Consider the following 25,815-nt stretch of genomic DNA (forward strand, 5'->3'; position numbering starts at 1 on the left):
GAGAGAGGTTTTGAGGGTAATGTCCCAGATATGGGAACAATATTACATGGTAGGGCAGATTTGTGATTTGTACAGAGTGAACAGCTGTTTGGAAGAAAAGTAATGCCAAGAGTGAAAGGGAAAACCCAGTTTTTTAGCTGCAGAGGAAACAATATTTGTAAGGTGTTTAGGCCAGGTGAGAGATTAAAAGTCAGGGTAATTCTTAATACAGATTTGTGATCTTTGTCTCAAAATCTGGGTGTCATTGAAGATAAGCATAGGAGCAGAAGAATTCTTTTTGTGAGATATAAGACAGGACTGAGTTTTAGAAGGATTGAAATCAACTAAGTTATCTTTGTCCCATTGGAGAATTACCTGGGGATCAGCATTTAAGGAACTGGTAGTGGATATTTGAGAAGTTAAAGCTGTTTGAGAAGGGCAAGGTGGAATGCAATGTGCTATCATTGGCAAAACTATGGATAGGATTTCTGGCAATGGAAGAAGGTCATTAATATACAAGAGTAGGAGAAAGAACTGAACTTTGGGGAACACCTGCATTAGTGGAGAAGATAGAAGACAGATAGCCATCTACCATCACCCACAGTGAGTGGCCAGAGAGAAAACTGGATATCCAATTACAAAAAACAGTTGGCAAACCATAAGATGGAAGCTTATTTAGACCTTTTGCCAAACAAGATTAAAAGCATTTGAATCAAGAGCAACTACTTCAGTTTCACCAAACTTTTCCATTAAATTTGTCCCCAGATGGGTATAAATAGGTATAAGCCCAATAAATACAGTTTTTGAGAACAAGTGGAGAAATACCATCGAGACCTGGCACTTTCTTGGCATCAAGACTGTCCAAAATTCTTCTGACATCCTTTTGACGGAAGACCACAGGAAGCATTGAATGGAATGTACTGGGAATGGTAGGAGGTGATTTACCAAGATCATCAATACATGAGTTAGAAGAAAATTCGGATCCTAACACATCCACCACAAAGTGTTGTTATTAGATTTTTTTTTTTTTTATAATGTTCATGAATTTAATTGAATTTTTTATGTGATTCTTTTTGACTGGATTTAAAAAAATGAATAAATTTTTTTTGTCCTGGACTGTATCTATTGCTAATGAAGGGCCTGATATTGTTACCTGCTTTGTGAATTTTTATGTTCCAAAAAAGATCAGTGCTTCACCATTGGTAGGTGTGAAGAAACTATATCATTTTATTAATTATTCCTTTGTCTAATAAGTGTTTTGTGATTTTTTTTTCTCTGCTAGCAGTCAGATCTTTTTTTAATCTCCAGGTAGACCAATGAGGTTATTGAACTTTGTAGAAGAGCAATGAGGTTATTGATCTTCTGCATCCACACTCACCATAATAGTGTTGTTACTATTATGGTGAGTATGGATGTAGTTACCTCTTAATTTAAAATAACCTGCAAAGGTAATGAAGCTCTTAAAATCATGATTAGTTAAATGTATAGACAGAATAAAATTTAAAGTATGGTGGAACAAGAAAGGCTCAGTGAGAATGGCACCAAGGAACATCTTTAGGTAGAATTTCTGAAAGAATGAAGGAACAGAAAAATCATTCCCAGAGGAATAAAGTTGAAAAATCCTGTCAAGGTAAGCATCGAATTCCGTACTAAAACAGGCAGAACTTAAGCTCATTTGGACATTAATTATGCAAAAAAGAAAAGATATTACTATCTACAAAAACAGTACTAGAAAGGATATCAATTCTTAAGAATAATTTAATAGGCAGAGCACAAATTTATCTAGCAAAGAATACAGAGGATTTACCTAGGTAGAGTTAAGGAGAAAACTACTGACTCTCTAAAGAAGAAATTATTGTCATTTATGGAATAGCCAGCCTAATGAAGAAGTAAAGGTTCCTCTGCATGGAGGGAGGGAGAGAGAGAGAGAGAGAGAGAGAGAGAGATTCAGTTATTAATTTGAGCAATAGGCAGCTTTCAGCAGATGAAGATAGAAGATAATGTAATGTTTTAGCTTTAGGGTTAAATTTAAACATTAATATGAATAGATTCTCATTAAAGAATTATATAGCATAAATTAAAAAAGTCTTCTAATTATTTAACAAGTTATTGAACTTGTTAATATAATTAGCGTTATTTAAAGTCACCACTGTTTTACCTTTATTTGTTTTTATAATGGTAAGTTAACCACAGGGGCTCACATCTGGCAAGTATGGGCTTGGCACACCCAGGGTCCTCAGCTGGATATCATCATTCTTCTCTTTCTTGGTGATTCCTTTTTACTTCTCACTCCCTCTCTTTCTCTTGGGTAATTCAGAAATTTTTTTTTTTTTTTTTGACTAGTGCAGCATAAGCCTCAGGCTTCCTTGCACCATATGGATAATAATAATAATAATAATAATAATAATAATAATAACAATAATAATAACAACAATAATAATAATAAGCACCTCCAGCAACGACTCCAGATCACCAAAGAATTCAGCAATGATATTAGCAAGGTGTCCCCTCCCAACCAGTAGGCACAAACGAAGCTAGAAAGATGGGCAGAGAAGACACTCTATGGCAGACACTACAATGATCTCCATCAAGCTCACATAGATAAAATTTCTTCCAATACATCGCTCACGAGCTGGATGCTCTTCCACGAGACTGAAGGATTCATGCTCGCCATCCAAGACCAGGTAATGAAGAAATTACATCGCCAAGGAGCCCAGAATGTCCGATGACACATGTCGATGATGCCACCTGGCCTCAGAAACAATCCAACACATCACTGCAGGATGCAAAGTGATCACCCAGATTGAGTACACTCATAGACATGACCAGGTAGCCAGGATAATACATCAGAAGCTAGTAAGGAAATACCAGTTGATCGAAGAAAGTATGCCCTACTACAATTAAGAACCCCAGGCAGTACTAGAGACTCCAATCCGCAAGCTGTGTGGGACCGCGCCATAACAATGGTCCCGTAGCACAATCCCGCACAACAGACCAGACATACCCTTGTAGACAAGAAGGAAAAGGCTACCTATCTTATTGACAAAGCAGTACCCAACACTGGAAACCTGCAGGAAACCCATGGGGAAAAAATCAGGAAGTACACGAACCTAAGATAGGAGATCAAAAAGATGTGGTATATGCAACAAGTAATGACCATCTCGATCATCATGTCAACCACTGGTATGGTGCCAAAGGCCTTACATAACAGCCTAGAAGCAATAGGTCTTCCAGCGAACCCCTACAAGGAACTCCAGAAAGTCGCAATCCTGAACACCTGTAGGATAGTCAGAGAGTTCCTTGACCAACAGTAACACCAGACATAACAACAACCACCCTGTGTACTTGGTAGCAATACCTGTCATGAGGTGGAACCCCCAATCTGGGAGAAATAATATAAGAGCAATAATAATAATAATAATAATAATAATAATAATAATGTTCCTATTCAATTTTAAATTTTTTAACACTTTTTGTTCATTCCCAGTTAAGTTAGCTTGACATATATCATTCAATATGATCGCAATTTTTAAGCACTGTACTTGCCTCAAATATGAGGTTAGCTGTTTTCAGCTGTATTACAGAATGGAAGACTTTTTTTTAATTTATGCTATATAACTGGTTAATAGGAATCTATTCACATTAATGTTTAAATTTAACACTAAAGCTAAAACATTATCTTCATCTGCTAAAGGTTGCCTATTTTGCAAGAATATTTGCTGATGCTATCGGGACAGTGTTAGGTGGATCAGAAAACTGCTAACTTGGGGGGGGGGATACACAGACTAAAAGATTAACAGTGGCCGCAGGCAGAGGCAAAAGTGGTTCTTCCATTGCTTTTTTAGAATGAGCAACACCCTGGAAAACAAGGTGCTGCAGATTTCCAGGGCTGTTTGGAATAAGTAAATACATAGGCTGTGTTAGGGTAACTAAGAGTAGAAACAGGTGCATGTACACCGGGCGCCTCCGTAGCCAGGAGCAACAGTGCGTAGCACACACTTCTTGATTAGACCGGGGTTCAAGCCTGTGACCACCAAATACGGAGGATGCGGAAAGGTCAGGGAATGACCACTGCATATCCCTGGAGCAATATGGCCTTAGTTGCTAATGCTCCTAAAAACCAAATAACAAACAGCATGTACACCAATGCTAGGAGTATAATTAATAAATTTGATGAGTTTGAAGTGCTGGCCAAGACATCAAAGGCAGATACTTTTAGGATATCAGAGATGTGGGTTTTTTTTTTTTTTTTTTTTTTTTTTTAGGAGCATTAGCAACTAAGGCCATATTGCTCTGGGATATGCGGTGGTCATTCCCTGACCTTTCCGCATCCTCCATATTTGGTGGTGACGGGCTCGAACCCCGGTATAATCAAGAAGCATGTGCTAACGCACCGCTGCTCCTTCCCACCTGGCTACGGAGGCGCCAGAGATGTGGTGCCACACAGATATAAGCAGTGTAGTGTAGAATTGGAATTTTGGGAGTACAGTGTGTACAGAAAGGATAGGAAGGGAGGGAAGAGGGGGTTATACTGTTATTTAAGAAACACATAAAATCTAAGGAAGTGCATCCAATTGACATTTGAGAACAATGCAATGTTGAGTCAGTGGTGTGACATAAGCACTGGGAAAGGGAAAACGAGAGTAGGTGTGTGTGTTTTAGGCCTAATGAATATGATGAGTATAATGAGCAAGTGTGCAAAGAAATAGAGTGGGTCAGTATATCAGAATGTCTTAAAGGAGGGGGTATTTTAACTTTCCAGATATTGACTGGAACTTGTGGGTTGGTCCCACAAGTTCCAGTGGATGACTTTTGGATGACTGTTTTCCACAGCAACATGTTCGAGAGGCAACCAGAGGGAGTAATACTTTTGATCTGATAATCAGCAGTAATTATTTATGCATTAAGAATTTGCATATAAAGAAACCACTGGGTGACAGTGATCACAATGGACTGATGTGGGATTTACTTAAAGATGTAACTACCATGAAGGGTAAAGGGAAGGGCTTTTGTTTTCGTAAGGGTGACTGCAAATGTCTAAGACAGTTTTTAAATTCTATACAGTGGGATCAACTGATGATGTTACCAACGTTGAATTCTAAATGGGAAGCCTTTAAGGACTTAATCTTGGAGGCTACTAGGCTTTTCCTACCAACTAAGAAATACTGTCCAAGGTTTAAGCCTAATGGATGTCAGCTGAATTAATGAGGCTCATGGCAGAGAAGAAAAATATATGGGATGGATATAAATTATCAGGTGATACAGAAGCCTATGGCAGATATAAAATAATCTGTAATCAAGTCACAAAGGAGGTTAGGCAAGCGAAGGCAGATTACGAGAAATCTTTGGCAAAGGATGCAAAGAAAAAGCAAAGAGTTCTTTACTTATGTGAATGCTAGAAGGAAAGGAATGATTCAGATTAGACCACTTAACATAGATGGGTTGACTATTGATGATCATGCTCAGATAGCTGATAAACTGAATGAGTATTTTGCATCTACATTCACACATGAGGAGTTATTCAAGGAGGGGAATGCCAGAAGTTTATCAAACTCTTAACAGGGAGCTAAGTGATTTTGTAATAACTGAGAGCAAAGTGGAGAGAAATTGTTGAAGTTAAACATAAAAAAGGCACCTGGAGTGGATGGGATCTATCCAGTTACATTAAAGGAGGCAGCAAAGGAAGTAAGCAAACCCTTATCCATAATTATGCGAGCTTCCTTGGACTCAGGGGAGGTCCCCGTGGACTGGAGGTGAACAAATGTCTCACCAATTCACAAAGGGTAACTATAGACCTGTTAGTTTAACTTATGTTCCAGGGAAAATAATGGTGTCACTGGTTAAAGAAGCATTCAGGGTCATCTAGACAAGACTGCAGTAATAGTTAAGACACAGCATGGGTTTGTTAAAGGGAGGTCTTGTCTGACCAATTTGACTGAATACTATGATATGGTCCCAAAGGAACTGGATGCAAAAAATAATTTTGATATCATATACTTGGATTTCAGGAAAGCTTTTGATACTGTGGCACATGGGAGACTGCTATACAAATTGGAGTGGTATGGCATTAAGAGTAAGTTGCTACAATGGATAAAGGGATGGTTGAGTGGGAGAGGACAGAGAGTGGTAATCAATGGACAATGCTCTTTGTGGACGAATGAAAATTGTCCACAAAGCAGTATTTGTAAACCTACATATTTATAATTCAAAATGAAATATATACAATAAATGACTTATCGCTATAGAAACAGTAAAAAACATTATTTTAAATGGATTAGAATTATAAAATACTAGAAAATAATAATATGAAATAGGGATAGGTAGGTAAAATAGTATCTTACAGTTCAATTAGAATGCATGTAAAAGCCTTAGCCCTATGGAGGGGAGGTACCAACCATTTTTTTTTTTTTTTTTTTGTTTGTTTGACTAGGGACCAAAACACATAAAAAGTCAAAGGTTATAGGCCTGATTCTCATGGGAATTGGTCCACAAGAACAGTTCTTTACCACTAATTATGCATTTTTTGAAAAATAATTTAATTTTTGTTGACAATATTTATATTTGCAGGAGTTTTTTTAAATTCAATAATTAAACACAAAATCCAACAATTATTATATAACACTAATAACATTCTTTTATTAGGTAATAATAATAATAATATTGTTAAATGCTGAAAATGATACATAAAACATATAAAAAAAATTGGGGATTGGGAGGGGTAACACAAGGTTTTCTACATGGCCATATGATGTGAAGGGGTGGGCTGCAGGTTGTACATCCTTGCAATAGCCAATTATAACCTGTGTCAATTTTTTCTTTACACCTTTCTCAAATATTCAATGTAAAATTTTTGAAATGGATATAGCCTTCATTTTAATTATTAAAATAGATAATTTTCTTATAGTATGCTTAATTTTAAACAATACAACACTGCTTGAAAATGTTCTGTAATGCCATTCATAAAATGTTAAATCATTTATTAGTTTTTAAATAGTATTTTATATTAACTATGAATGAGGGAAGGGTTAAGGGGATGTGTGTGTGTGTGTGTGTGTGTGTGTGTGTGTGTGTGAGTGAGTGAGTGAGTGAGTGAGTGAGTGAGAGAGAGAGAGAGAGAGAGAGAGAGCAGTAACTTTTCAATTTATTATTACCTCTAGTGTGAAACTGTTGACAATTCCCAGTCGCCACATAACTACACGTCCTGTGCCTTCTCTGCATTTCTGAATCTTATACTTGCAACTATCCTGGCAAAACTTTGCAAGAAAGATGCATAAATGATTATTTAAATATATATAAGTAAAAAAATATATTTATAATAAGCCAAAAGTACATACATAAATGAATTATTCCTGACAGATTTATCTACAGTTATAAAGACAAGAATTATATATTCCTCACCAAGATTAAATATTTATTTTGCTGTCCATGTGATATAAATCTTGTATAATAATTGAACACTAATTTATTCAGTCTTTATAAAAAAATGTTTATATTATACAGGGTAAGTCAAAAGTAGCTTTGCAACTTGAAATGTCTGTAAATGTGTTCAACATGTGATGTAATAATGGTAAAAATATTAGTGGGGTATTCTGAAAACAAATAACCATGACTGCAGTCATTCAAACAGAAATAATGACATATGGCAGAAAGCACACAATGCATTTTTTTGGATGAAGAAACAAAGTGTACAACAAAAATTAAGTGGAAATTTCATATGAGTAGGATTGGAAAAGTTCCACTGCGCTGACATTCAGTCTACGAACAGCATACGATCTTTGTAGCCAGTGGATGTTCTGTGAGCCATAGTTGGAAGACCTACTACAAGTGAAGAAACCATCAAAGGAAGCAAGGAGTTTCATTCAGAGTCCATAAAAATTAACATATCAGGCCACCTTGTGTGAAAAATGTTTGTAAGCAGCTGCATCTAACACTATGCAACTTGCAAATGGTAAAGGTCATTAAAGCTGATGATAAGATCAGACATTTGATATTCTTGTATGGACATGTTTAATGAGGTGGCAGAAGTATGAAGAGCTTTTTATTTATTTATTTATTTTTTTTTTTTTTGGTAGTTGTTGGCGCATAGGCTTCTGTGGCCATAATGCACCTCCCAAAGTTTTTGCAGTACTTTGATCCAAGCCCGAGGCGGGAATCGAACCCGCGACCTTTGGGTTGCCAGGCAGGCATTTTACCCACCCGGCTAGCCCGGTCGGCTATGAAGAGCTGCTTAAACATTTAAGTGTTTAGTGATTGGTGTACATCTCATGTCACAGGTAAGGTAAACACAGCATGAGAGTGTGGGGGAAGCAAAAAATCCAACATCATTTTGGAATACTGCCGAGTTAGTCCCAAAGTTAACATGTTTTGTGTTGAAAGTTACAAAATGTTGTACCTTCTTCTATACAGGTTAACAGATTAATCATCAAGAGACACAATTTACATCTCACTTTTTTAAGCATTTGGCCAAGCGATACAACTTTTTTGTCACATTTCGCTTTATTGTTCAAGCAATATGACTCTATTTAGTATCACAGACAGTACAGTCTTTTAACATAAAATGAGTCTAGATGGCCTGGAAAGGCCAATTTTAAAATATTTTCAATAGGTCATTTTCATAGGTCAAGGCTACATATGAGAAAGCATTGACTAAGGGAGCAAAGAATGGGGACAAGGAATTTTTCATGTATGTGAATACAATGAAGAAGAAAGCTAATCAGATCGGACCCTTATGCATTGGGGTATTCTTAGATAACTCAGCCGAGGTTGTAGATGAATTGAACAGGTAGTTTGCATCTGTCTGTACTGACGAAACACCTTTCATGCTGAGAAGAGGCTGTGTGAGTGAGGCTGAGCCATATGAAATTAGTGATTTCATAATTACAGAAGACTGTTTATTAGAAAAAGCTTTTGAGTATAAAAGCATGTAAGGTTCCAGGAGTTGATGACCCCTGTAGTTCTGAGAGGGAGTGCAAGGGAGTGCATTGAATCACTGAGGTTAATTACAAGGGCATCTTTGGACTTGGAGGAGATTCTTTGTGATTGGAGTAATGCCAACATACCACCAATACAAAAAGGCACTTCTAAGGGTTAAGTTAAGTTGATAAATAAAGACCAGTTTGACTTCAGTTGTTGGAAAAATCTTAGAGGCAATGATTAAGAGAGACATTTAGATAGACATGGCATTCTAAAGGACATACATGGTTTTTTAAGAGAAAATCATGTTTTAACTAACTTAGTAGGCTATTTTGACACATTTATTCATGAGCTCTACATACAGCTTACAATTTTAGGAAAGCAATTGACTTACTCCATCATGGCACACCCAGGGTCCTGAGCTGGATATGATCATTCTTCTCTTTCTTGGTGATTCCCTTCTATTTCTTTTTCTCTCTCTCTCTCTGTCTCTCTCAGGGTTACTCAGAAATTTTTTTTTAGCTGGTGCAGCATAAGCCTCAGGCTTTCTTGCACTATATGGCTAGTAATAATAAAAATAATGAAAACTTACTGCATAAGCTGAACAGGTTGGGAATATGAGTAAGATTCTAAAGTGAATTGCTGGGTGGCTACAGGGCAGAAGATAAAGAGTTGTGATTAATGGATATCCTTCAGATTGGTGTAATGTTGGGTTTGGGGTCCCTCAAAGATCGGTCGGTTCTTGGGCCACTGTTTGTTTGTTGTTTGTTTGTTATTTAGTTTTTAGGAGCATTAGCAACTTAAGGCCATATTGCTCCGGGATATGCGGTGGTCATTCCCTGACCTTTCCGCATCCTCCGTATTTGGTGGTGACGGGCTCGAACCCCGGTCTAATCAAGAAGCATGTGCTACGCACTGCTGCTCCTTCCCACCTGGCTACGGAGGCGCCGGGCCACTGTTGTTTTTCCTTTTCATAAAAGATATAAATGAAGGGATAGAAGGCATGACATCAAAATTTGCAGGTGATGTAAAGATTGGAAGAGTCAATAATGATCAGTGCCAAGCAGCGTGCCTTCAGGATGACTTGAACAGGCTTCAGGTAGGGTCAGAGAAGTGGCAGCTAAGTTTTAATACGGCAAAGTGCAAGGTCTTACATTTGAGGAAGATCAATCCCAAAATAAATGATACATTTGGTGAAGATGAATTAAAAACAGTAGAGGAACAAAGGGATCTGTGAGTTATGATACGGGTAGATGTGAAGTTTTCTGAACAGTGTAAAACAGGCAGCCAGGAAAGCCGAAGGTGTCCTATCGATGATTTATTGTACAATATCCTTTACAGATAGGGAAGTCATAATCCCACTGTATAAAGCATTGTAAGACCACATTTGGAATACTGTGTTCAAGTAAGCAGACATCATCTGAAAAAAGACCTAGAGCATCTAGAAATGGTCGAAAGACGGGCAACTTGAATGATCAGATTGGGAGAACGATGACCATATGAGGAAAGACTCCAATTATGTGGGCTACAGAGCTTTGCAACCAAGCACAAAAACCAACTTCACACATCCATTCCCTCAAAGTTTGTCCAGTTACTCCTTGCATTTATTTAAGTTGTTGTTGTTATTTGATTTTTATGAGCATTAGCAACTAAGGCCATACTGCTCCGGGGATATGCGGTGGTCATTCCCTGACCTTTCCGGATCGTCCGTATTTGGTGGTCACGAGCTCGAACCCCGGTCTAATCAAGAAGCGTATGCTACACACTGCTGCTCCTGCCCACCTGGCTACGGAGGCGCCGAATTTATCTAAGCTATCTACTTCCACAACAACAACAAATAGAAGTTTATTCCAGCAATTAACAATCTACTGGGTAAAGGAAAATTTCTGTACATCTATTCTACAACTGTCTTTCCTCAATTTGAATTTATCCCCCCCCTCAGGTTTGTAATCTGAGTAAGCTGAAGAATTCCATCAGAATTCAGTGTGCTCAACCCATTCAAGGCCTTATACACCTCAAACAGATCACCTCACAGGTGCATAGTCTCCAGACACTGCAATTTGCAGAACTTAAGCCTTCCTTGGTAAGAACACACTTTCGTTCCCCTCACTAATCTTGTAGCCCTTCTTTGTACTGAGTCAAGCAACTCTACCTCCTTCCTAAAATGAGGCCTCCAGACCTGTATGCAGTACTCAAGGCATGGCCTGACCATTGCCTTATACAAAGGGATAATCACCTCCTTTTCCCAACTAGAAAAATTCTGGTATATCATTGACAATACCGTATGACTGTTCTGGAAGCCTGTTTACATTGCTCAGAAAACTACATATCCGACTGACAATTACTCTCAGATCTTTTTCATTTTCTACCACCCTAAGCTTAGTACCACACAGTTGATACATTTCTCTGGGGTACTTCTACCATATGCAGTACTTTGCATTTGTCAATGTTAAACTTCAGTTGCCACTTCTCAGCCCATCTGCCCAAATTTTCTAGATCCTGATGAAGTAGCACACTGCCATTACTGTCATTAACAACCCTGCCAACTTTTGTATCATCTGCAAACTTCAACATTAAGTCTGATATACCTTTATCAATATCACTGAAAATGTACAAAACAATAGTGGGCTCAATACCGAACCCTGAGGGACTCCCCACTAAAAACATTAGTCCATGAAGAGCAGCATCCATTGATTACCACTCTCTGTCTTCTTGCACTCAACCACCCTTTTATCCATTGTAGCAACTTACCCTTAATACCATACTATTCTAATTTGTACAGTAGTCTTTCATGTGCCACAGTGTCAAAAGTTTTCCTGAAATTCAAGTATATGATATCAAAATTTTTTTTTGGATCCAGTTGTTTTGTGACCACATCATAGTATCCAATCAAATTTGTCAGAAAAGACTTTCATTTAACAAACCCATGCTGTGTCTGAATTATTACTGCAGTCTTGTCCAGATGATCCTGCAATGCATCTTTAACCAGTGACTCCATTATTTCCCTGGAACAGAAGTTAAACTGTAATTACTCGTGTCACTCTTTATTAATTGGGGATACATTAGCACATTTCCAGTCCGTGAGGACTTCCACTGAGTCCAAGGATGCTCTCATAATTATGGCTAAGGGTTTGCTTACTTCATTTGCCACCTCCTTTAATATAACTGGACAGATCCTTCCACCCCAAGTGCCTTTCTTATGTTTAACTTCAACAATTTCTCCTCCAATTTGCTCTCTATTATTACAAAATCATTAAGCACCCTGTTACAGTTTGATAAACTTCTGGCATTTTCCTCCCTTAATAACTATTAATGTGTGAATGTAGATGCATAATAGTCATTCAGATTATCAGCTATCTGAGCAGGATCATCAACAACAGTAGAACCATCATTACCCAGTGGACCAATCTGATTCATCCCCTTCCTTCCTTCTAGAGTTTATATAAGTAAAGAAGTCCTTGATGTTTTTCTTAGCATCCTTTGCCATTTACCTTCACTTGTCTAACCTCCTTTGTGACTTGATTACAGACTAGCTCATATCTTACATAGGCTTCTGTGTCAACTGATAATTTATATGCGTCCCATGTATTTTTCTTCTCTGTCACAAGTCTCAAGTTCAACTGATATCCATTTAGACCTAAACCTTGAACAATATTTCTTAATCGGTATGAAAAGCCAAGTAGCTTCTGCAATTAGTTCCTTGAATGCTTCCCACTAAGAATTTGCTGTTAGTGACATAATCAGTTGGTCCCACTGTATAGAATTTAAAAACTGTCTGAGACCACTGTAATCACCTTTATGGAAGCAAACCCTTCCCTTTACCCCTGAAGGTAATTATATCTTTAAGTAAATCACACATCAGTACACTGTGATCACTGTCACCTTGTGATTCCTTTATCTGCAAATTCTTTATACATGAATAATCACTGTTGATAACCAGATCAAGAGGTAACTACCATCAGAGGTAAAGGGAAGGGTTTTTGCTTTCGTAAAGGCGACTATGATGGTCTGAGACAGTATTTAAATTCTATACAGTGGGACCAACTGATGATGTTACCAACAGCAAATTCAAAATGGGAAGCATTCAAGGAACTAATCTTGGAAGCTACCAGGCTTTACATACCAACCAAGAAATATTGTTCAAGGTTCAGGCCTAAATGGTTGTCAGATGAACTAATGAGACATATGGCAGAGAAGAAAAATGCATGGGATACATACAAATTAATGGGTGATGTGGAAGCCTATGATAGATATAAGTTGGTCTGTAACCAAGTCACAAAGGAGATTAGGCAGGCAAAGGCAGATTATGAGAAATCCTTGGCAAAGGATGCAAAGAAAAACAGAAAAGAGTTCTTTACCTATTTAAACTCAAGAAGGAAAGGGATGAATCAGATTGGTCCACTGGATATTGATGGTTCAACAGTTGAGGATCCAGCTCAGGTGGCTAACAATCTAAACGAGTATTTTGCATCTACATTCACACATGAGGAGTTATTCAGGAAGGGGAATGTCGTAGGTGAAGTAAACATTGGCAGTGAGCTAGATGATTTTCTAATAACTGAGAGGAAAGTGGAGGAGAAATTGTTGAGGATAAACATAAAAAAGGCACCCGGGGTGGATGGGATCTATCCAGTTATATTAAAGGAGGCAGCAAAGGAAGTAAGCAAACCCCTAGCCATAATTATGAGAGCTTCTTTGGACTCAGGGGAGGTACCCATGGACTGGAGATGTGCAAATGTAACCCCAATTCACAAAGGAGGATCAAAGGCTGACACAAGTAATTATAGACCTGTTAGTTTAACTTCGGTTCCAGGAAAATTAATGGAGGCACTGGTTAAAGAAGCACTGCAGGATCATCTGGACAAGAATTCAGTTATAGCTCAGACACAGCATGGGTTTGTTAAGGGCAGGTCTTGTCTGACCAATTTGATTGGATACTATGATGTAGTCACAAAAGAACTGGATGCAGGGAATAACTTTGATATTATATATTTGGATCTTAGAAAGGCTTTTGATACTGTTGCGCATGGAAGACTGCTGCACAAATTGGAGAAGTGTGGCATTCGAGGCAAATTGCTGCTATGGATAAAGGGATGGTTGAGTGGCAGAAGACAGAGAGTGGTAATCAATGGACACTGCTCAACGTGGACTAATGTTATTAGTGGAGTTCCTCAGGGTTCAGTGTTGGGTCCATTGTTGTTTTCTGTATTTATAAATGATATTGATGATGGTGTATCAGGCTTAATGTCCAAGTTTGCAGACGATACAAAGGTTGGCAGGGTTGTTAAGGACACTACTGATACTATGCTGCTGCAACAGGATCTGGAAAGGTTGAGCAGATGGGCTGAGAGGTGGCAAATGAAGTTTAACATTGACAAATGTAAAGTACTACATATGGGAAACAGTAACCCCAGATCAACGTATCAACTCTGTGGTACTACGCTGACAGTGGTAGAGAATGAAAAGGACCTGGGGGTAATTGTGCAGGCAGATATGAAGTTCTCTGAGCAGTGCAGACGAGCTGCAAGGGTAGCTCATGGTGTCTTGTCAATGATATACAGGAATTTTTCTAGCAGGGACAGGGATGTGATTATTCCCTTGTATAAGGCATTGGTCAGGCCACACCTTGAGTACTGTATACAGGTCTGGAGGCCTCATTTCAAGAAGGATATAGAGCTGATGGAACGAGTACAGAGAAGGGCAACAAGATTAGTGAATGGAACAAAGGGGTGCTCTTACGAAGAAAGGCTTAAGTTTTGCAAATTACAGAGCCTGGAGACTAGGCATCGCCGAGGTGATCTGATAGAGGTGTACAAGGCTTTGAATGGCTTCAGCATGCTCAATGCCGATGGGATTCTTCCTCTTGCTCAGAATAATCACCTGAGAGGGCATAAATTCAAATTGAGGAAGGACGGATGTCGGATAGATGTGCGGAAATTCGCCTTTAGCCAGCGGGCAGTTGGTTTGTGGAATAGACTTCCATCGCTTGTTGTTGAAGTTGATAGCCTAAACAAATTTAAGGCTCAGCTGGACAGGTATTTCGAACGAATTGAGGGGTGAAATGGGAGTAGTGGTTGTTTTTTTTTTTTTTTTTTTTGGCTGATGCTGAATAAGCTTGCTTTCTTGCATCATATGCCTCTACTAATGCTAATGCTAATGCTAAAGAGTATTACCCTCTCTGGCTGCCCCTCGAACATGCTGCTGCAGAAAACAATCATCCAATAAATTCACAAAGTCTTGTCATTGTGGAATTGACCAACCCCCAAGTTCCAGCCAATATCTGGAAAGTTAAAATCCCCCATTATAACACAATTACTGGTCCATTCTATTTCTGATTTACTGGCCCATTCTATTTCTCTGTACAACTGTTCGTTGTACTCCTTAGGCATATAAAACACTCCTACTCTCATTTTTGCTAACTTCATCCAGGTCATCTCATTTTATTGAGATGACTTGATTGAGGTTTATAAGGTACTGGAGAGGGATTAGTAAAATGAATGAAGGTGGAATTTTCACTGTTATAAACAATTCCAGTACTATTAACCACAAATTCAAATTACTGGGGTTGAGGTTTAGATTAGACTGTAAGATGTCTTCTTTTAGTCAGTGAGTAGTTAATTGCTGGAACAAGTTGCCCTAGCAGATAGTTGAGACTGACAGTTTGAACAAATTCAAATGTCAACTGGATAGTTACCAGTATAAAGAGAGAGGCATATATTTTGTATTTTCTTATCTACTTGGCATTTTTTTTTTTGCCAGCGCAGCAAAAGCTTGTGCCTTCTACTATTACTATTGATAATGGCATAATTATATTTTCAAAAAAAAAAAAAAAAAAAATTTGCCAACTCCTAGAAATCTATTGTTTATTAACATTATGGTAATTTTTAAATAATACTGGTATGTTTGCAAAAGTATTATTAGTTACTGAAAACAACAATCACCTATGATTTTATTCTATGTACTTCTTCAAATTCTGGCTTCTGTATTATTCAACCAAATAGGACCAGGGGATGACTGCCAGGGACAAAAGTTGATGCAGTTGTAGAGCAGATATCATCTTTTAAGGGCACAAAAGGTGATCTGTTGTACACGTTAGTACTAACAGCATTAAGAGTAGGAGACATGCGAACATACCTAACAAGTACAGGTCAATGTTCAAAAAACGTTGAAAGTTATGGTTAAATTTCAAAAGTGTATGCAATTCTGCCCAGACATGATAGGATGGAGTATATGATGAGAGCCTTGTCAATCAATTTAGATCTGGAGAGATTGTCCAAGACTCATGGGGTAGAATTTTTCTCAGTTTGGTCTGTGCTTGTTAACAGGAGAGACTGCTTCTACAGGGATAGAGTGCACATAAATAGAAAGAGAGCAAGGTTATTTGCTGATGCTATAGAGGCAGTGTTAGGTGAGTCAGAAAACTGCTAGTTTGGGAAGGAGGATTCACAGACTAATACATTAACAGTAGCCGCAGGTACAGGTGAAAGTGATTCTTGCATTGCTTCTATTGAAATGAGCAGCAGCATGGAAAGCAAGGTCCCAGAGGTCATCACGGAACAAATAAATACATGGGCTGTGTTAGGATAACTAAAGGTAAGAACAGGTGCATGTATATTTGCATGTACACCAACACTAGATGTATAGTAAATCAATTTGATGAATTTGAAGTGCTGGTCAAGACATCAAAGGCAGATATTGTTGGGATATCAGAGACATGGTGTCACACAGATATAAGGAATGCAGAATTGAAATTTTTGGGGAGTACAATGTGTACAGAAAGAATAGATAGGATAGGAAGGTTAGAGGGGGGTATGCTATTAGTTAAGAAACACAAAATCTAAAGCAGTGCATCCAGTTGGCATGGTTGTACAGTGCAATGTTGAATCAGTTTGTGACATAAGCACTGGAAAAAGAAAAATGAGAGTAGGTGTGTGTTATAAGCCTAATGACTCTGATGAGTATAATAAACAACTGTATAGAGAAAGAGTGGACCAGTAAATCAGAATGTCATATAACGGTGGATTTTAACTTCTCAGATATTGACGGGAACTTGGGTTGGTTTAATTGCACACTAGCAAGACATTTGTGGATTTACTGGATGATGCTTGTTTTCTACAGCAGCATTTTTGAGAGGCAACCAGAGGGAACAATCTTCATGATCTGATTATCAGCGGTGATTATTCATGCCTTAAGAAATAGCAGATAAAGGAACCACTAGGTGGCAGTGATCACAGTGCACTCATGTGTGATTTACTTAAAGATGCAATTACCATCAGGGGTGAAGGGAAGAGTTTTTGCTGTTGTAAAAGTGACTATGGTAATCTCACACAGTTTTTAAATTCTAAAAAGCAGCACCAACTGATGATGATACCAACAGCAAATTCTAAATGGGATGCATTCAAGGAATTAATCTTGGCACAAAGGTGTAACAGACATTATGGTAACCCTATAATCTTGAAATTTATTAGACAAGTTGGACAAACAATGTGTGGACAAGATCTGTGAATTTTGCCTGATTTTATGGAAATTAGTTGGTCTCAAATACACATGTTGTTTGTCCACATGGAATTAATCTTGAATGCTACTAGGATTTTCATACCAACTAAGAAATACTGTTCAAGGTTGGCCTAAATGAATGTCAGGTGAACTAATGAGACTCGTGGCAGAGATGAAAAATGCATGGGATGCATATAAATTATCAGGCGAGACAGAAGCCAAAGGTAGACATAAGCTAGTCTGTAATCAAGTCACAAAGGAGGTTAGACAAGTGAAGGCAGATTATGAGAAATCTTTGGCAAAGGATGCGAAGAAAAAACGTTTGCTTATTTAAACTCTAGAAGGTGGGGAATAAATCAGATTGATAAACTTGATATCAATGGTTTGACTGTTGAAGATCCAGCTCAGGTAGCTGACAAACCGAATGAGTATTTTGCATCTACATTCATACATGAATTCTGTAGGGAATTGGAGTGCAGATGTTTATCAAACTCTGACAGGAAGCTAAATGATTTTGTAATAACAGAGAGCAAACTGGAAGAGAAATTGATGAAGTTAATCATAAGGAAGGCACCTGGGGTGGATGGGGTCTATCCTATTATATTTAAGGAGGTATAAAAGGAAGCAAGCAAACCCTTACCCATATTGAGGAGAGCATATTTGATTCAGGTATTTGATATATGGAATATCATCGGTTTGGCTGAAACAAGAAGAAGAAATGAATTACTTATTAGTTTATCAAGTGGAAATCTGCTGTACACCAATGGAAACAGTGAAAGGAGTGAAGGTGGAGTTGGGTTTCTGGTCCATGAAGATTTAAAAAACGACATTTTGGAATTCAAAAGTACATTACCAAGGGTGTCAAGACTAATACTCAAGATTTCTAAGAGGTACAAGCTAAAGGTTATAATGATTTATGCACCAACATCGAGCCATGATGATGAAGAGGTTGAAGAAATGTACACTGAAATTGAGAGTCTTCTAGATGAGCAGAAAACCCACTACACTATTATTATGGGGGACTTCAATGCTAAGGTTGGAAAAAGACAAAACAGTGCAGAAAGGGGAACTATAGGAAATTTTGGAATTGGTGAAAGAAATGAAAGAGGTGAAAGACTTGTGGAATTTGCAGAATCTCAAGGACTGTCAGTAATGAACACTTTTTTCAAGAAAAGGATGAACAGAAAGTGGACATGGAAGAGTCCAAATGGATTAACTACTAATAAAATCGACTTCATCCTCACGAACAGAAGATATATTGTGAATGATGTTACCGTCCTGAATAAGGTAAATGTTGGAAGTGATCACAGAATGATAAGATGTACACTTGATATAGATGTAGAAAAGGAAAGGAAAAAACTGACTCGAGTAAATAATACAAAGGTCTTTGAGATAACAAAAGAGGAGAAAAAGCAGTATGTACTGCAACTTAAGAGCAAGTTTCAGCTTCTGCAGTCTGCTCAGGACCAAGATATCGATGAGGAATATTACAACTTTCTGAAAGTGATAAAGCCCAAGAGACCTATAGGGAAAAAGAAATCCAAAGAAGAACAAATTAGTCAAGAAACACTTGTCATGATGAACCAAAGACGACAAATGAAAAGCAAGAAAAACACTGACAGGGAGAAAATTGAGTATACTGAGTTATGCAAAGCCATTAGAAAGAGACTCAGAGAGGACATAAGATTTAACACAAGAAAGGTAGCACAAGCATTAAGGGAAAACAAAGGATTTAAATCAGCAGCCATGAGCAGTAATACAGAAAGACAAATGATACTGAAACTGAAGAATAGCGATGGTGTACTTATAAACAGCAGAGAAGGCATAATTCAAATAGCAGAAGACTATTATAGAGAATTATACAAGGAGCAGGGGAATTATGCCAGCAGTGGGGAAGATGGATTGCAAAGTAGCAACACATACGACATACCCGATATTCTTCCTGATGACGCGGAGCATGCAGTGAAGAAAATGAAGAATCAGAAAGCCCCGGAGGAAGATGAAGTTACTGTAGAGTTGTTAAAATTGGAAGGAAGAGACATGACACAAAAACTAGCAAGGCTCTTCACAAAGTGCATTAGAAAAGGTGTGACGCCTAAGCAGTGGAATAATGGAATCATAGTTTTGCTGCATAAGAAAGGAGATAAATCAGAAATTGGAAATTATAGACCAATTAGCTTGTTATCCTACATCTACAAGTTGTTCACAAGGGTCATTACTAACAGATTAGAAAGAATACTTGATGAGAATCAACCGAAAGAGCAGGCTGGCTTTCGGACAGGATTCTCCACTATGGATCACCTTCACGTAATATCACATCTAATGGAGAAAGCAAATGAATATAAAACACCATTATGCCTGGCATTTGTGGATTATGAAAAGGCATTTGACTTCATACAGCATAAGGCAATGTTTTTGGCACTGCAAAGCCAAGGCATAGATACCCCATATATTATGATTTTGAAGAAAATATATGAGAGTGCTACATCCTTTATTAGACTAGACAAAGACAGTAGGAAATTTAAAATCGAGAAAGGAGTTCAACAAGGAGACACAATATCTCCGAAGCTGTTTACTGCTGCCCTAGAGGAAGCTTTCAGAAGATTAGACTGGTCGCAGAAGGGAGTCAATGTGAACGGAGAGTACCTAAACATTTACGATTTGCAGATGACATTGTGGTCATAAGCCACGATCCCAAAGAATTAGAGGAAAATCTTAATCAGTTATTAGCATTAGCATTAGCATTAGTAGAGGCATATGATGCAAGAAAGCAAGCTTATTCAGCATCAGCCAAAAAAAAAAAAAAAAAAAAAAAAACAACCACTACTCCCATTTCACCCCTCCGTTCGTTCGAAATACCTGTCCAGCTGAGCCTTAAATTTGTTTAGGCTATCAACTTCAACAACAAGCGATGGGAGTCTATTCCACAAACCAACTGCCCGCTGGCTAAAGGCAAATTTCCGCACATCTATCCGACATCTGTCCTTCCTCAATTTGGAAGAAGGGAGTTAGTAAGGATTTTGGACTAAAGATGAATATGGCTAAAACAAAAGTAATGATGAACAAGTATGCCACGGAAAGGGAAATAATGATTGAAGGAGCAGTAATTGAAAAGGTGGAGTCATATACTTATCTGGGACAAGTTATTAGCTGTAATAATGATAAATGGCTGGAAGTCAAGAGAAGAATAAATTTTGGATGGATAGCATTCAGGAAATATAGTCAAATACTGAAGATCAATATCCCAGTTTGTCTGAATGTATACTCCCCACCATGACTTATGGAACTGAAACTTGGGCACTCACCAAAAGAATGGAAGAGAAGCTGAGAACTACACAGCAAAGAACGGAATGAATTATATCGGGAATCAGACTGTTAGATAAGAAGAGAAACACATGGATTAGGCAGCAAACTCAAGTAAAGGACATTCTTATCAAAACTAAAGAACTAAAATGGTCTTGGGCAGGACACATAGCTCGAAGACATGATGACAGATGGACTGTTTGTTTGTTTGTTATTTGGTTTTTAGGAGCATTAGCAACTAAGGCCATATTGCTCCGGGATATGCGGTGGTCATTCCCTGACCTTTCCGCATCCTCCGTATTTGGTGGTGACGGGCTCGAACCCCGGTCTAATCAAGAAGCGTGTGCTACGCACTGCTGCTCCTTCCCACCTGGCTACGGAGGCGCCGACAGATGGACTAAGAAAATAACAGAATTGTACCCAAGAGGAGCTAGAAGAAAACCTGGAAGACAAAGGCATAGATGGATAGATGAAATTCATGAGTTTGTGGGTAGTAAATGGATGGCCAGTGCTCAAAACAGAAGGAACTGGAAAGTTGCTGGAGAGGCCTTCATCCTGCAGTGGATTGAAAATGGCTGATGATGATGATTTGATTCAGGGAAGGTCCCCACATACTGGAGATGTGCAAATGCAACTGCAATTCACAATGGGGGAAAGAAGGATGATATAAGTAATTACATAAGTAATTATTTTAACTTCTGTTCCAGAGAAAATAATGGAGTTGCTGGTTAAATAAGCACTGCAGGATCATCTAGACAAGACTACAATTATAGTTCAGATACAGAATGGGTTTTTTTAGTTGGAAGTCTTATTTGACCAATTTCACTGAATTCTATGGTGTGGTCACAATGGAACTGCATAAAAAAAAAAAAATTATGTGATATACTTGGATTTTAGTAAAGCTTTTGATACTATTGCATATGGAAGGCTGTTGTTGAATTTGGAGATGTATGGCATTAAGGGTAAGTTGCTGCTATGGTTAAAGGAATGTGTGAGAAGACAGAGAGTAGTAATCAACAGATGCTGCTCTTTGTGGACTAATGTTATTAGTGGAGTTCCCGAGAGTTTGGAGTTGGACCCATTGTTGTTTTCTATATTTACAAATGATATTCATGATAAGGCCTAATTCCAAGTTTGGAGATGATAAGGTTGGCAGGGCTGCTAATGACAGTACACTACTGCAACAGGATCTAGAAAAGTTGGGCAGATGGGCTGAGAGGTGGCAACTGAAGTTTAATATTGACAAATACAAAGTACTGCAAATGGGTAGTAGTAGTTACCTGAGAGTATTGTTTGTTTGTTATTTGGTTTTTAGGAGCATTAGCAACTAAGGCCATATTGCTCCGGGATATACGGTGGTCATTCCATGACCTTTCCGCATTCTCCATATTTGGTGGTGACGGGCTCGAACCCCGGTCTAATCAAGAAGCGTGTGCTACGCACTGCTGCTCCTTCCCACCTGGCTACGGAGGCGCCTCACCTGAGAGTAATGTACCAACTGGGTAGTACTACACTGAAGGTAGCAGATATTGAAAAAGACCTGAGGGTAATTGTGCAGTGAGATATGAAGTTTGAGCAGTGGAGACAGGCTGCTTGATGGAGTGTTGAGCTCATGTGGTCTTGTCAATGATATATACAGGAATTTTGCTGGAAGATAAAAGGAGGTGATTATCCCATTGTGTAAGGCAATGGTCAGGCTATATCTTGAGTACTGCATACAGGCCTGGAGGCTTCATCTTAGGAAGGATGTAGAACTGCTGGAACAAGTACAGAGAAAGGTAATGAAATTGGCAAGCGAAACAAAGGGTTTCTCAAACCAAGAAAGGCTTAAGTTCTGCATATTGCAGCATCTGGAGACTAGGCATCTGTGAGGCAATCTGAATGAGGTGTATAAGGTCTTGAATGGTTTGAGCAAGGTCAATGCTGATGAGATTCTTCCTCTTGTTCACATTACCCACCTGAGGTGGCATAATTTCAAATTGAAGAAAGACAGTTGTACAATATATGTGTGGAAATTTTCCTTTAGCCAGTGGGTGTTGATTGCTGGAACTAATTTTCATGTGTCATTCTGGAAGTTGCTAGATCAAATAATTCCAAGGAAGAACTGGCCAGCTTTTGGAACCAATGGATGGATGAAATGCAAAGTGCTTTTTTTGGTTGATGCCGTATAATCTTGCATCATATGTCTCTAGTAATGCTAATTCTTTTCTTCACTAAAGTAATCCACTTTTTTAAGTAAAGTATGTTAAGTACCATAATTATAGCTAGCATGGCAGCTATTGTGCAGTCTTCCACAGACTGGAGATTTGAAAACGTATCCTCTATTCACAAACAGGGAGTTGGTTCAAACAGAAAAGTGAGTGATTAACAACTTGTAACATTTACTTCTGTTTCAGGAAAAATAATGAAGTTTAAAAAAGAGTGCTGAATCGTTTCGGGAGGAAAATGGTTATACGACAATTACAGTAGAGATTTATTATCATGGCAACAATCACACCCGTGTCTTTTGCAAAAACAGAGTTGCATGGACACTGACAGGTTCCCAACTTTGTTTTTTGTTTCTGGGAAAGTATTTGGCTTTCTAAATTTTGTATGCAGGGTAAAAATATTTCTTCTTATGGATGCAGTACTTATTTTATTTAATTTTTGCAATTTTTAATAAAAAATTTCAATATTTAAATATGCTGTTTTTTACACATTATTAAAAAAAATATATATATATATTAATACAGCTGAAAATGAAAAAGCATAGTTAATAAGAGTCATAAAATATAAACATAAAATGAGGAGTCACTTGTATTTTCCAGTTCAGGAAACCATTAAGTGAAATTTAAAAATTACAGTTGTTCATATATTAATGTGTTTTTTAAACAAATAAGAGAGTAATAAACAGATAATTACTTGTGAAAAAACAGATAATTACTGTAATTACTCGTGTCACGAATGTTTACAGAGATGTTAGTTTAACTTCTGTTCCGGAGAATATAATGGAGTCACTGATTAAAGAAGCAGTGCAGGATCATCTAGACAAGACTGCAGTTATAGTTCAGATATAGTTTGGGTTTGTTAGGGGGAGTCTTGTCTGAATAATTTGATTGGATACTATGATGTGGTCACAAAGGAGAGTGGATGCAAAAAATAATTTTGATATCATATACTTGGATTTCAGGAAAGCTTTTGATTCTGTTGCACATGGAAGACTACTGTACAAGTTGGAGCAGTACGGCATTAATGGCAAGTTGCTACAATGGATAAAAAGATGGTTGAGTGGGAGAAGACAGAGAGTAGCAATCAATGGACACTGCTCTTCATGGACTAATATTATTATTGGAGTTCCCCAGGAGTCTGTGTTGGGCCCACTGTTGTTTTTTATGTTTATCAATGCTATTGATGAAGGTATATCAGGCTAAATGTCCAAATTTGCAGATGATAGAAAGATTTGTAGGGTTGTTAATGACAGTAAGGATGGTATGCTACTGCAACAGAATCTAGAAAAGTTGAGCAGATAGGCTGAAAGGTGGCAACTGCAGTTTAACATTGACAAATGCATACTGCATATGAGTAGCAGTAACCCCAGAGTAATATGCCAACTGTGCAGTACTGCTCTCAGGGTAGTGGAGAATGAAAAGACCTGGGATGATTGTGCAGTCAGATATGAAGTTTTCTGAGCAGTGCAGATAGTCTGCAAGAGTGTCTTTTCATGGTGTCTTGTCATTGTATACAAGAATTTTTCTAGCAGGGATAAGGAGGTGATTATTCCCTTTTATAATGTGGCAATGGTCAGGCCACACCTTGAGTACTGTATACAGGCCTAGAGGCCTCATTTTAGGAAGGATGTAGAGCTACTGGTAAAAAAAACAAAGAAGGGCAACAAGATTGGTGAATGGAACAAAGAGTTGCCGTTATGAAGATATTCCTAAGTTCTGCAAATTGCAGAACTTAGGAATCTGATTGAGTGATCTGATTGAGGTGTATAAGGCACTGAATGGTTTGAGCAAACTCAATGCTGATGGGATTCTTCCCCTTCCTCAGATTCTGCACATGAGGGGGCATAAATTGAAATTGAAGAAAGATGGTTGTAGAACAGATATGCAGAAATTTGCCTTTAGCCAACAGGTGGTTGATAGCTGGAACAAAATTCATCTGTTGTGGAAGGTGACAGCTTAAATAAATTCAAGTCTGAACTAGACAAACCTTTGGGGTGAATGGATGGGTGAAATGGGAAAGGCATTTTTTTTTTTGGCTGATGCTAAATAAGCTTGCTTTCTTGCAACATATGCCTCTACTAATGCTAACGCTAATAAATAATAATGACTGATGTTTCAATTATTATCATCAACACTGAAATTATATTTCAATTATTATCATGAAATAATGATAATAACTGAAACAAGAAACCATTCAAAATAACAATAATAATTGAAGAAAGAAACCATTTTATATTAATAATAAATAATTGAAACAAAAAACACACTTTGTACAACAATTAAACATAAAGCAAAGAGGAACTAATTTCTCTAGCAGATACATCTGTCATGTGTCAGCCAATGGTCCAATTTAAAACTACATCTACAAGCCACAAGTTGTTTAAAAGGCATTGAAAATGAAACTAGCATATTAACTAAGAGAATTTTTTTTAGAATTTTAGAGATTGTTACTGCTGGGTAATCTTGATCTAGAATTACAACCTAAGACACAAATTAGAAAGGTTGAAGTAAAACCTGTGAGGTACTGCAGAACTATTGAGCATAAAAAGTTACAATGTTGCATGGATCATGTCAGGTTCTTTGCATTTTTAATTCCAAGTGAACAATAACATTTCATTCTCAAATAAAAACTTCATTATGCTTAAGAAAGCAGGAAAAAATTCTGATTTTTAATCATTAATTTAATCGAGGCAGTGTTAGGTGGGTCGGAAAACTGCTAGATTGGGGGGGATACAAGGACTAATAGATTAACAGTAGCCACTGGCAGAGGTGAAAGTGATTCTTGCACTGCTTTTATTGGAATGAGCAGCAGCCTGGAAAATAAGATGCAAGATATTTCAGAGACTGCTGGGAATCATTGGGGTACAAGTAAACACATGGGTTGTGTTAGGGTAGCTAAGAAAAAGAACAGGTGCAT

The 25,815-nt window shown here is 37.9% G+C and overlaps 1 protein-coding gene across 1 annotated transcript in view; it reads right to left on the minus strand.

Annotated features, from left to right (window-relative positions):
* The window catches only part of LOC150077305 (cytosolic carboxypeptidase 2-like), a 208,585-nt gene that overhangs the window by 55,445 nt on the left and 127,325 nt on the right, over positions 1-25,815 (minus strand). Inside the window, 1 exon segment of the mRNA XM_090385851.1 lies at positions 7,131-7,232. Within this exon segment, the coding sequence (XP_090241977.1) occupies positions 7,131-7,232 (102 nt within the window).

The sequence above is a fragment of the Mastigoproctus giganteus genome, chromosome 12 (genome assembly GCF_048544385.1).
Source record: "Mastigoproctus giganteus isolate SK-2022 chromosome 12, ASM4854438v1, whole genome shotgun sequence".
In the NCBI taxonomy this organism is placed as follows: Eukaryota; Metazoa; Arthropoda; class Arachnida; order Uropygi; family Thelyphonidae; genus Mastigoproctus; species Mastigoproctus giganteus.